Below are 14099 nucleotides of genomic sequence, written 5' to 3' on the forward strand. Positions count from 1 at the left end.
TTTAAAATGGTTAAAAGGATTAAGTTTCACTTTGTGTGTCTTTTCCATAATAATAAGTAAATAGATTATGCCATACCATCAGACAGAAGAATTGTATAAGTCAGGGACAGAGTTGGTCCCAGACTTGCAGGAAACGTCATATTATTTTTAGACATGGTGAAAATGTTTTGTCTGAGGATGCTAATTTTTGAAAAAGTAATATAACTTGTGAATTAGAAATGTTTATGTGATTTTTTCAACACAATTAAGGAACTGCTAAGAATATGAAAATGGTTAAAGGAGATATGTATATATCACATACACAATATAATAATATAAACAAAATATATGTATATTAAGTTTAATACACAGAAAAATAGTAAATGTTAGGATAAAATTTCTAGGTTAAATACAAAACTAGTTAGTATTCTAAGGGCAATACGTTGTAACCATTGATGTTATCTGTCCACTGAACGTAAATCATTTCCATATCCGTTAGACAAAATATCTACAAGTTAACATTGGGCTCTCAGGGTTGAAAACTTGCTCAATAGAGAATGAAGCCCAGCACTACTAGAATAATATCCAGCACCCATGTTGTCTTTACTCAAGTTTTGTATAATTTTTCTGACCGTGCAACATGTTTTTTCCCCACTTGATTCTGATATGCACAGTTTATGGAAGTAGGACAAAGTGCCAGTTTTGCCCACCTTCACAAACCACAAGTGTTAACAGAAATCATCCTTGTAGTGGACATGGTAATTTGAATGTTTGTTTTACTTATCAATATTTTTTAAGACAGGTTCTGTGTGTGTGTGTGTGTGTGTGTGTGTGCGTGTGTGTGTGTTAATATGTCGCCCGAGTATCACACAGATTAATAAAAATCACTTCCTCTTCAAACTCCTTTCTCATCGAGTATTCCTCGCCAGCCCTGCGCTCCTAAAGAGCAAGGCCCAGGCCTAGCGCTAGCGCTGGAAGCTCCGGCTCTAAATCCAGCCTTCCTTAAGCTCTCTATCTTCACCTGGAGCGTCAGATTCTTCTAGCAAGCATCTCAACCTCAGGAGCAGAAGATTCTGCCATCCATGATGCAGGGATGCGGCAGACCGACCGACTACACGGTCACGTGAAGCTAGTGGTGGGTCACGTGACCATGCTCTCTCTTGCGCAAGCACAGAGGTGTGTCGTACTGAAAGCGGACAGGAAGGATATACACCTGACGACTGACAGACGGCCGTGGGAGGAGTGGTAGAATATTGGGCTGAGTGGGTGGGTGTCTCTCCATGCTGCACTAACCTGAAAACGGATCTCTCAGGCGAGCGCAATTACAGCATTTGTTGGTAGAGGGCACAACCCCTCAGCCTATTGCCAGCGTCTTAGCCGGGGTCAGTCTTTTGCCCAGGAACTCAAGAGGCAGGAAGTCATCCTTCAGGAGGCAAACGTGTAGAGAAGCAGCGGTTGCTGTTGGAGGAGGTGGGTGCGAGGCTGGGAAATGTCATCCATGGGATGTGGTGGCTGAGAATAAGTCCTGGTGCAAGAAGTGCCTCGGACCTTACTGGGTCTCTGCTTCTGCCTTCTGAAAACCCCTCCCTCACTCCCAGGCTCCCCGCCCAGCCCAGCTGTGTGTGGCTTTGTTACTATGTGTCGAGTAAGGGAGGTGGACACAAGGAGGGAGTTGGTTTCAGGGGAGACCAGAGAAAGGAAACGGTGAAGTGACAATTCCTGAACTCCTGAGGCGCTGGATTGTGACAATGGTATTGGGAACTAGGGCAGGCTGCCCCAAAATATGCCATTTTGGCATGCAGATTAATTGGAACTGAAAACAATTGGCCAAAAGGCTCAGGAGGAAACTTTGACCTCCTCCACTAATTGCCTGAGGAAAATTTAGGTTGAGGACCTGCTGCAGGAAGACAACTACTTCCATAGATAACCACAGTATACGAACTAGGGGTGGTTGACAGGGAGGAATTTAGCAAAGTATCTGTTAAAATTCCTTTGTATGTCCTATTGTTTGTGTATGTACTCCCATATTTGGTTACCAAATATTCATTCTTTTTTGAATTGCTTTCCTTCCCTTTGAAGTCCCAAATCCCTACCTGTCTTCTTAGTTGGGTATGGCAAATTACCTCATTTTACCTGTCTTTGGAATCTCCTGTCTGTGTGAGTTCCCTATATGTATGAATTTAAATCTTATTTCATTTTATTTTTATTTAATTTGATCTGTCTCATCAATTTAATTCTTACTCCAGCTAGAAAAATCTTGAAGGTTAGAGGGAAAAAAAAATTCCTCAACAATGGGAACCATGAGCTGCACTCCTTTCCTCTCACCTAGTTGGCATTCACTCTGTCTGTCTTCCAAATGTTGGGGATGACTGAGACCAGACCAAATTTGGGGGGATGGTGGGGGAAAAGGAGGCAGGGATATATCTGCCTTATATTCCAAGGTTCCAGCTTCCAACAGATGCAAGAGTAGAATAAACCCCAATCTGAGAAGCTCTAAGGAATGGGGAAGGGAACAGACTCAGGAGAGGGAACCTAGGGGCTTTGTGCCCTTCACATGGGATTTCTCATTAGGAAACCATCAAGTTTCTCCTCTCCCAAGAGGATCCTTGGATCTTAGCCCCAGGCAGCAGCTCCTTCCCTCTAGGAACACAAAAGTTTCTTTTTGATCTGAGCCTCCCTCCCACTGTTGTCCTGGGCCTCAGAAGAGGTTCTTTCTGGGAATCACTGACAGAAACTCTTGATCTCACATGATTCCCTCTGTAGACACTTTGCTTTCTTCCTTGCACTGTGTTCTCTGCTCCCTTCTTAGGGCTTCTTTGGTCTCATCCTAGGTACCAGCCCTTGGTAAATACTTAACCTCTTTCTATTTGAATGCCCCCCCACCCATGCCTCCACTGGATAGTTTAGGAAGTGTCACCAGGAAGTAATGAGTTTTCCTAACTAAGCCTTCTCATATCCTTATTTTTGTACTCAGTATAGAGTTGAAATCATGTCATAATAATATTTCAGGCCCACCTTTTTACATTTAAAAGCTAGGATTGAGCAGAAGGCATGTGAGATAAAATTACAGAGATTGAGACCTAGGACTACCTCTTCCTCTCTTACTTCTTGCCTGCTTTGTTATTATCCCCTTCCCTCCACTCTCCAGAATTCTGGTAATACATGTATTGGGTTCAATATTCAGGTTATAGTCTTTCCCCTCAAGCTCTGTTTTCTATTGTCTGTGTGTTTTTAGAATTTGACAAACGAGAATACCTCAAACATAGTGTGGCATAAGAAAGAATATATTTAAACTTTGTCCCTGGTTTCTGGCACAGAGCTTCAAAAAACTTAACAAATTTAGTGAGCGACAGGAGTGTCTTTGTTATAATAACAAAGTGATTTTGGCTTCAGATTGTGGTCTGGTCACCAGTAGGACCAACCATGTGACTAGATTTGGAACTTTAGGCCAGCTGGAACTCTCAAAGAGGGGAGGTCTGAATTTTGGGTTCAGTCACATGGCCAGTGATTTAATGGATCATGTCTACATAAGGAAACCCCAATGAAAACTCAGGGATCAGTGGGGCTTCCTGACTGGTAAATGCACTGATATCCAGGGAGGTTGATATGGCCTAAATCCATGGGAAGAGGGCATGGAAGCTGTGTGTCTAAGAACCTTCCACACCTTGTCCTGTGTGTATTCTTTATAATAAAACTATAATCCTAGGTATAGAACTTTTAGTGAGTTCTGTGAGTTGTTCTGCTAAATTATCAAACCTGAGGAGATCATGGGAAATCCTGAATTTATAACTGGTCACTCAGAAGTATGAGTGGTTCCCATGACTCGTAACTGGCATCTGATCTGAAGTGGGGCAGTATTGTTGGGGACTGCACCTTTAAACCTGTGGAGTCTGGTGCTAACTCCAGGTAATTGGTGTCAAATAACTGATGTTGGAACAATGATGTTACACGTCTCTATTTTTAGCAGCCACCGATAGATTAATATCTGTCTCTGATCCTATTTATCATATATAAACAAGTTAAAAATGAAGAAGGCAGAACCTACCAGTGTATTATGGGTGAAAAAATCAGCATGTGTTTTTGTGGCAAGTGCATGCAATTTAAACTATTTTTAAAGTTCTCTATAATTTCTGTATATTTTTTCTCATTAGAGCTCCCTCAGCCTAGAATTCCTGTTGGGAGTACCACATTTATATTTGGGGAACTTCATACTGTGGCCTCACTGGATACCGCCTAAGTCCCATGTGCAACCTGAAGCAGATACTTACCAGTTAACACCTGTGGATTTTTTCAATCTCAGGAAAGAGGCAGGGTAAGTGTGGTGTGTGTGTGTGTGTGTGTGTGTGTGTGTGTGTGTGTCCCTAAGTATAAGGATGATTATCTCTGTTCTGATCACCCCTTGGGTATGACTTGTAGGGGCCAGGATCATCCATCAATTTTTTACTCACATGGCCCTTTTGTTTATGCTCCTTTTCTGGATAAATATTATGGGCTATCTCAAGTAATGAATATCAGGGCCCATTCAAATATCACTTGACTTAAAATGTTGCTGCCTGAGGATAAAATTAGAGCAGATTTGTCATCAATCCAGTCATGAATGAAAGAAAGGTATCTTCTTATAGTACAGCTGAACTGTTATCACTCACTGACCATCTACTGTGCGCCCAGTTTCAAAAGAGCAACTTTCAATGGGATCTCATCTTTAAAATGTTCCCAGGTTCTCTGGAGAGTTTCAAGGCCCTAACTTTCTATCTCCATCTCTCAACACATTCTTCCAAGTCAGGGCCAGCACTAGAATGAGATAAGGACACAGTTTTAGGAAGCACTCACTTTCAGGTGCTTCACCCTTGTCCAAGCCCTTCTCCACTTTCCCTGCACTCAGGCCACATTGGTGCCGAGGTCCAGCCCCAGCAGGTCCAGGGGTTCCCAAAGGATGAACAGCATCGGCGAAAAAAATAAATAAATAAATGGACACAGACAACAGCAGTGTGTTAGACTGGCCACTTTATTGTAACAAGCGTAGCATTATATTTTTTAGCAAATTCCTTGTAGTGTGCGTTATCTATGTTTCTGGGCATTACCTAATTCTAAAAATGTTCCTTTGTGTAGTCACCCATTAGGGAACAACATAGTTATTTTCTTGTAACATTCCCTCCTGCCCTTTCAAGGTCATCTAGCTGTCAACACCTCAAGTGGAATGTTTTACAAGGACAGGACTTCTTAATTGTTCCTTTGTGCCATTTGCAGTACAAGGGACAAAAGTATTCGCTTTGGTCTGAGGTGCCGGGAGGGAACCAAGAGGGCCCTGAGAACCCAGGGTTAAGGAGACTGTTTCCTGATGGCCTTTTCTAATGAGTGAGGACACTTTGCTCAGAAGTCCTTTTGCAATCTTCTAATGCCTCAATGAGTACCGTTATATCGCCACCCCTTCCTGAACCAGAGAGTACCAAGGGGATGGATTACCCCTGGAGCAAGTTGACTTACCCCTGGAAAAGGGATCAGCCTCCCTGTGCTATATGACTACAAGGAGAGGGGGGACATACCTTATGCAAAAATGACATTATTTTTGTAAAGGGCCATGGTAAGCAACATAGTATACAAAGTACTGACGTTACAGAGACAAAGAGCACAGTGGCAATTTCTTATCATTTATGACCACGAAAAGCTACCATGGAGTTCTCATCTACTCTTTTCTACTTTCCCCAGCCCACCTCATAATATGGCTAGATCACAATTTTAAAAGGAACTAGAAAGACCTGATAACCTGCAGGTATTTCAGAATATCAGATACTTCCTAATTTAGTGTGCACAAGAATCCTGTGAAGTAGTTTTAACCAGCCTCTTCTGAGACATGAATTAACACAGATAAAAACATTAAGTACCTTTTCCAAAGTGACACAAATAATTAATAGTAAAAAACTCTCTATTCAAGTTCTGGACTGCCTGGCTCTGAAGTCTGGCCATGTTCCAAAGGAGAGACTCCGTTTTTTAAATTTTTAAAAAATTTTTATTAAAAAATAAAATTATAATTTAATTTACTTTTTGAGAGAGAGTGTGTGTGTAAGCAGGCAAGGGGCAGAGAGAGGGAGACACAGAATCTGAAGCAGGCTCCAGGCTCTGAGCTGTCAGCACCCACCCTGACACGGGACTTGAACTCATGAACTTCGAGATCATAACTTGAGCCGAAGTCAGACGCTTAACTGACTGAGCCACCCAGGTGCTCCAGTAGAGCCTCCTTTTGGAACCTGCTTCCAGGACTCGGAAACTGGCCATTCTAGTCTAAGCAAGCACCTAGTAGTATAGTAATCTGCTTCTTGGTGGTGATGGTAACAGAGATGACTTTTTTCTCCCAGGGTTGAGTCACAGTTGCTCAGAGTTCACCACCAGGAACTTTGAATCTGGAAGTATGAACTCTAATCTGCACTCCCAAGTTATGAATTTGGGGGCTGAGATGCCAGATTCAGGGAGCCACATAAATATTCTATACCTGGGAGGGAAAAGAGCCAATATTTATGGAGCAGCTTGGTTTTCAAGGGCAACTTAATTCCCAGATCTAATATATAGCTGAAAGGAAGAGTACAAACACTGTGTTCACTGGTCTTTAGCTACCCTATTAAAATCCATAAGCCATATTTCCAGATTCAGTTAGGACATGTAAAGAGTTTAGAAGTCATTCTTCCTGTATTTCTAAACAGAAAAAAAAAGCTGAACAAACTGAGAAGCAATGATTTATCTTAGACCCATCAAAGAACTGAGGTCACAGGGCAAATAATCACCCCAAATTCTGGAGAAAAGACAAATCTGGAGAGTCACAGCCTCTCTCTCTACTTAGAGCAGAAACTGATAGAAACATAAACATAAAAATAGTAATTTTGACAAATTTCTAGGTAATGAGTGTGGAATAGTTTGAGAGTAAGAAACCCCATGGGGACGTGCTGGCTTAGAAATTTAGTGGGCTTTACCTCTAGGAAGTCCAGCAGGTTCTCACAAGTAATCATTTCAGAAAGATCACCACATGGCTCTAGGAGGGGGAAATAGACCCAGAACCTTCTCCAAGATAAAGGTCTACTTTCCAGTGGAAAAGCCTTTCCCTGAACTTTACCCCAGCTGAGGAAAAGGCATTCCACCTATTGAGTCCATTCTAGACTTTCATTCTCACATAAGGAAGACAAAGACACTAAGAAACACTTGTGAAGGTCATAGCTTAGGGACACAGGTCCACAAAACACTGGAATTTAATCATAAGATTATAGAACACTTGCTCTCCTCCACACGTTGTCACATTGCTAACAAGCCTCCATTGTCATAACAGTAGAGTATAGTTAAAAGAGCTGCAAGATGTAGACTCTCTGCAAGGAGTAATTAGGGAAGCCCAGAGTTTAGAGGGGAGGTAAAAATAAAGACAGACACTAGACGAATTTGAAGACCATAGCACCGAAAGCTACAGCAAACTACCCACAGCCCAACTGCTAACCAGCTTAACTTTAAAACTTCTCACTAAAGGACTGTTCACTTCAGTTCCTATCACCTAATGCATAATATTCAGCTTTCAACACAAAACTATAAGCCATGCTAAAAGGCAAGAAAAAGCACAGTTTGAGAATACAAAGCAAGCATCAGAACCAGACTCAGATATGATGCAGAATTTATAAGTATTGGGGAATAAAAATAAGTAAGCTTAATATGTTAACAGCTCTAATGGATAAACTAGGCAAGTGTGTATGGCAAGTGGCTGAGATCCAAGGTGGTTCTAATCCCTGCCACATATCCACATTGCCAAAGATCATGAGAGCTTGGACATGACTACAAGCGAAGACTTGATAGATAGGATAGTGGAAAAGGAGCCAGGACTATCCTGACACCGGACCATGGGGCAACAGACAGGAAAGATCCTATGACCCAGTGCAAATCCTGACAGGGAAAGGCCCTCCTTCTTGGGCAACTGTGGGGACTGCGAAATGGCAAAGCATATTACCAGTTTGAATGAGGGGTGGGGGTGGGAAGCAGTGTGGCAGAAAGGGTGGGCACAGAGCAGTGGTTGGTTTTCTCAGGTTAGAGGTGCAGGTCTGCCTCTCTTTAGAAAAGGCTCAGTGGTGAGGCCTCCATGAGAGAGCCCCCTCCCACTTCCTCCTCTCCGGGCTCCGTGAAACAATGAAAGAAGGACTCCAGGAGGGCCAGGTGGTCTGGCCTCAAGTCGCCTCTCCCCTCTCATCCTGCTGTTCTCACAGCCCCTAGCCCATCAGCCTCCAGGAAGGAGGGCGGGCTGGATTGGGTGGGGGGGTGGGCGGCGGGCAGGCTTGGGTGGGGGGGGTTGGAGGCGGGCAGACACTGAACAGGCTGGGGATTCTCACAAACCGAAGGACGGTTGATATCCATCCGCTGCTGCCTGCAGCACACTACCACCACCACCACCCTGAACTAGGGATCCTAGCCCCCACTGGCAGTCGTCCCCAGGTCCCTTTTATTGCGGTGCCAGCAATGAGGGGGTGGTCGCCTCGGAGGTCTGCAGAGGCGGGCTGCTGTGAGCCCGCCCCTTAGGCTGGCGCACCTCCTGGCCCCGCCCCCCGTGGGTCGGAACTAGGGTGGGCCAGGGAGGGGGCGTCTAGCCCATTCGTGCTGTATCCCTCCGCCCCCCTTCCCGACACCCTTGCTGAGAGCGGTTCGTGCCGCATCCTGCGCAGCCCCTGCCCAGTTTGGTGCTGCAGCGCGGGGGGGGGGGGGCGGGACGCCTTTTTGCGATTCTGACAGCACGCTAGGTGGTGGGAGTCCGAGTGAGGAGCTCCGAGAAGAGGGGGAGGACAACGACCTGCACCTTGAGCCTGTGAAGGCAAGTGGGTTGTCGTGGGGAGGGGTGGGGGGACCCCCACTGTCGCCCGGCTTACAGCCTGCCCGGACCCCAGCCTCTGGCAGCCTGGCAAGGGGGAGGCGACCGGGTCGTACCCTGTCCGTGACAGAGGTGCGCAGCGCCGCGGGACCCCTGGTGAGGAGAGGCAGTGACCGGTGCGGGCCGGGCCCAGGGCATGGGGGCTGGCGGGAGAGGCTGCCTCGGATCCTGCGGAGGCGAACTGCGCCAGCCACTCCGCAGCCAGCTTTCCAGGCGCCCATGACCCGCCCTCGACGGTGCTGTGCCGGGAGAGAGCTGTGGGGGGAGCCTGCTGCGGAAGAAATGGCGGAGCGGGAGCTGGGGTGGGGGGCACCTGGAGAGGCCGGCCGGGGCGAGAGCGGGGATGGGGCTTAGGAGCTCTGTGCTCAATTGGCGGATGTGCTGGGCCGGTGGCGTCTGCTATTCCAGCTCTTGATTCTGTAAAGGGGTCTGTTGGGCCTCTCGCCCTGGGTGCTGTCCCTTCTCATAGGCGCTTGGTTGATGCCAAAATCTTTGCAGGGTAGATCTGGCACATTTAGCAAGAGGACATTTGAGTGGGTAGATTATGAAGACATCAAAATGAAATGTTTACCCACCTCTTAATACAGCAGCTTTATTGCCTTCCATGTTTATATCTTGCAGTCAATTAAATGCAAGGAAATGACAGTAAGGAGTAGATCACCTTTAACAGGAAGGGTCCTTCTAAAGAAATAGTGTGGTATAAAAAAATAGTGTGGTATTAATCCACCTTTCTCCTTCAGGATCATTTTTCTCAACATCCCAGCCCACTTAATATGTTGAGGTGTGGGAATGGTGGGTCAGAATAGAGGGGAGTATTTTCTGAAGGGTCATTTTAGAGCCTATGTCATTTATTTACTTGTTTCCTGATTCTTCAAAAGGTAGTGTCAGGACCTGAATTCTGGGTATCTGTCTTATTAACCTGATATTTTCCTACGATTGTCAACATATTCTCTTGGCGTTTTGCTGAATGTTCCTCTTTGTTTTGCAGGGTGTGACTCTTCTCCAGCTAAAGAACTGTTCTTTGGTGTAAAGGATAGAATTTCCTGAGGACCTCTGCTGTGTGGGCTGGCTGAAATAGGTGGCAGTGAGGTAGGATATATGTTTGCATGGGGAAAGTGGAAGGGTAGGGGCATGCAAAGATGGTATTAAAATAATAGTCCTGTTATCTTCACTGACTGCTTTCAAAATACAGTTGCTCACTATCTACTGTTGCATTTCATATTTTGTTCAGGAAAAGAGGTGTAGTCTCTGCTGGGAAAATAACCAAATTCAAAATTGGAAGGAAGTATAATTAGACAAGTTGCAGGTCTTGGGGGGAATTGATGTGGAATCATTTGGTAGGATCAGACAGGTGGGAGACATTTAACATGGCCTTAAATAAACAAAAGTCTGTATTATAATGTTTGTGATGGCTGTTGGGCTAGCTCAATCTCTTCTGGTTTCTCTTTTGTCTTTTTATCTATTCTTAAGTTTGTTCCTTTATAGGTTCCTGTAGAAATATGTAGATAGTTGTTCACTTTGAATTAAGAAAAAAAGACGCAAACTATTCATTTCGATTCAAGGTGAGTGTGAGCATGAGCATGTGTAATGATTGGGGATGTAAATAGGCTATTGGCAAGCCTAAAACATATCTTGGAGCCATTGTCTTCCAACTTTACAGATAACCTCTATCCTCACATTTGGGTATAGAAAATGAGGATAAATGAAGCCAGTATTGTGCCTACAGGGTAATTGATAGATACCCAGGAAATGGGGTAGGAAGCCATGAGGAGGACCAAAGAGACCAGAAATGTTATATAACCAAAGTTCTAGATTTGGAAAGACAGACACTTGGTTTACAATCCAGAGTAAATGTCTGTCTACCAAATGCTCAATTCCAACTCTCCTGTATTTTTGTTCAAAAGTCTGCCTGTGAATTGGCTATAGGGCTTTTGATCCTAGAAGTAAGGAAGGAGGAGGAAATCGCACCAGATCAGTACAGGTTGGTGTGAGACCTACCTGGATAGACCTGTAGCATATAGTATACCAAAGAGCCTGGATGTTTCTTAGCCTCTTTCACTTTCAGCAAACTTTTCCATCATCCCTGCTCCTATGTGTTGTAGAGAAAAGAGTGCGTTTGTGCCCGGGTAGGATATTGTTGGGCATGAGTGTGGGAGTGTGGAAGGGATAAAATGAGGGAATAGAGTTTTCTACTATTCTACCTCACAATCCATTTCTATTCTCTCATATCATGTGTGGCTCTATGCATAGTGAAGCACAGTTGGAAGAGACTTAAAGTTTGTTTTCTTCTTCCACCTCAGGTCCATCTCCAGTGGTGGCTGTAGTGGCCTTGTAGTGGCAGATCATCACCTTCAACAAGTCTGCACTCAGGAACTATCATCTTTGCTCAGACTAAGTGCCTCTGTCTTTTCTCTGTATTGTTGACAGAGGTTCTGTGTTTGGAAAGGGGACTGTGTGACTGCTGGGCTGACGACTGACTTGCCACAAAGTTTATGTCTGATCCAGTGAAAGAGTGTTAAGACATTGACCTGGGACACATTGAAAACCAAGGCCAAGACTGTATAGAGCTATCTATATAACTGATCTTTAACCATGACTGGGGCTAAGAAGGAGACTAGAAACAAAGGCAAAGCTCAAAAAAGGGCTGGTGTGCAAGTTGAAGCAAAGAGGGAGACTACTGGCATAGTCAGACCTGTAGCTAAGACCCAGGACAAAGCAGTAGCCAAGACAGAGTCTCAAGCTGATGCAACAGCAGCGATGAAGGCAAGGTATAAGAACAGGAGTGTTCCTGAGATAAAGGAAAGAGGCCTGGCATATTTTAGTCCCAAAGCTGAAGATGAGGCCACTAAAGTATCTGGGATTTGTTCTGTGGCTGAGGCTAATGCTGAGTCTGGGTCCACCTGTAAACATAAGGCTGGTATTGATTCCTGGTTTTGGAGTGGAGAAGAAGCCAATGTTGGTTCCTGGTTTTGGAGTGGAGAAGAGGCCAATAATCATTCTAATGCTAAGGATGAAGGTAAACCTGGTATTGATCCTCTGTCCTATGCTGAAAAGTTGGAATCTGTGGCCGGGGCCAGCTGCAAAGCTAGGCCAGGGGCTGAGGAGGAAGAGGAAGAAAATGTTATTGGGAACTGGTTTTGGGATGGAGATGAAACTAGTTATGACCCTAATCCTAGACCTGTGAGCAGGATAGTTAGGCCCCAGCCTGTGGATGAAATTAATGAAAAAAATAGGCCCAAGGACTGGTCTGAGGTAACTATCTGGCCCAAAGCCCCTGCTGTAACTCCAGCAGTGTTAGGATTTAGATCCCAAGTCCCATTTGAGACAAAGCCTCCTTCATATATTGTCCTGGCCTCAGCTGAGGAAAATACCCATTCTTTACCTGTGGCAACAACATGCCCTTCTAGGAGCACTACTTCATGCTCACAGCCTGTCCCTGAGTATCCATTCGGTTCTAGCCCTTGCATCCAGACCATAGAGGAGATTAGACGCCAAATCAGGATTAGGGAAGTGAATGGGATTAAGCCATTTGCTTGCCCTTGCAAAATGGAATGCTATATGGATTCTGAGGAATTTGAAAAACTTGTTACCTTACTTAAGTCAACTACTGATCCTCTCATTCATAAAATAGCTCAAATTGCAATGGGGATCATTAAGGTTCATCCCTTTGCCCAAGAGTTTATTAATGAGGTGGGTGTAGTGACGCTTATTGAAAGCTTGCTCAGTTTTCCTTCCTCTGAAATCAGAAAAAAGGCTGTCATTACTCTGAATCCTCCTTCTGGGGATGAGAGACAACGCAAGGTTGAATTACATGTTAAGCATATGTGTAAGGAAACCATGTCTTTTCCCTTGAATTCACCTGGACAACAATCTGGATTAAAGATACTAGGACAACTGACTACTGATTCTGACCATCACCACATTGTTGCCAATTACTTTTCACAACTTTTCCACTTGCTGTCCCTGGGAAATCGTAAAACCAGAAATCTTGTTTTAAAAGTACTTGTGAATATGTCTGAAAATCCAACTGCAGCCAGAGACATGATCAATACAAAGACATTAGCAGCATTAAAACTCATCTTTAACCAGAAGGAGGCAAAAGCCAATCTCGTTAGTGCTGTGGCCATATTTATTAACATAAAGGAGCATATCAGAAAGGGCTCAATTGTAGTTGTTGATCACATGAATTATAATACACTGATGGCCATTTTCCGTGAGGTTAAAGGAATTATTGAAACAATGTAAAATGAGCCAGAAATAAAAGTGAACACTGAACAATCTTCAGACTCTAAAAGGCTGTCCCTATAGGCCCTTGCATAATGTTTTGATTATTACAGTGTGTACGTTATAAATTACATCTTTAACATGATATTACCTGTGACAGTCTCTAGTTTTGAGCTATACCATTTTTGAGATACCAAATGAATATTGTATCATATGCTGAAAACATCTGTTGATTTTTGTCTTGTGTAGATGGGGAACTTTTTAACATTTTACTGAAGATAGTGAACCAATTCATCATAAGTATACTAAGTTCTTCATTAGTATTTGTTTAAATATGTTTGTGGCTTCAAATGGCAAAAAAAATCATTGAATTTGTAATCTGGTTTGCAAAAATAAGGCATATATACACAAAAAGATAACTAACAGCACTCACATATATCTGTACACATACACATTCATTGCTGAATGTGCACTCAACATGTAAAGAAGGCAGGAGTTGCTATAGGCTGTTTAATGTAAGAGGAGTTACCGTTTTTCCCTTATTCTACCTGCATCAGATAACTTATGGTAGGCATTTAACAACCACTGGTGTAAGCTGAAGAAAATGTCTCAGCATGTGAAAATATTAGATTATATGCTTTTAGACTTTTAAATAGTTAAGAAACTAAAGATCATACTGTAAAAGCTGTTACTTTTTCTCTCACTAACTGTAAATTGTGATCATCTTTCCATATCAATAAATATGCTTCTATAACATTTTTGAATCACTTAATGTTTCTTCTGTGTTAACATTTAGTGCATAGTGCCCTAATATTTCATCGCATATCCTCTTTTTTCTAAAGTTTATTTATTTATTTTGAGAGAGACAGAGTGTGAGCAGAGGAGGGGCAGAGAGAGAGGGATAATCCCTAGCAGGCTCTGCATGGTCAGCATGAAGAGCCCAAAGTGGGGCTTGAACTCACAAAACCAAGAAATCATCACCTGAGCTGAAATCAAGAGTTGGATACTTAAC

At 43.7% G+C, this 14099-nt stretch overlaps 1 protein-coding gene across 1 annotated transcript; it reads left to right on the forward strand.

Annotated features, from left to right (window-relative positions):
* The first annotated feature begins 1236 nt into the window (after positions 1-1236).
* Positions 1237-13843, forward strand: GPRASP3 (G protein-coupled receptor associated sorting protein family member 3). Its single transcript, XM_047843323.1, has 4 exons — positions 1237-1449; positions 4131-4291; positions 9852-9952; positions 11164-13843. Exon 4 carries the CDS (start codon positions 11456-11458, stop codon positions 13106-13108), a length of 1653 nt encoding a protein of 550 aa, XP_047699279.1. The 5' UTR covers positions 1237-1449; positions 4131-4291; positions 9852-9952; positions 11164-11455; the 3' UTR covers positions 13109-13843.
* Positions 13844-14099: the final 256 nt, after the last annotated feature.

The sequence above is a fragment of the Prionailurus viverrinus genome, chromosome X, assembly GCF_022837055.1.
Source record: "Prionailurus viverrinus isolate Anna chromosome X, UM_Priviv_1.0, whole genome shotgun sequence".
Taxonomy (NCBI): domain Eukaryota; kingdom Metazoa; phylum Chordata; class Mammalia; order Carnivora; family Felidae; genus Prionailurus; species Prionailurus viverrinus.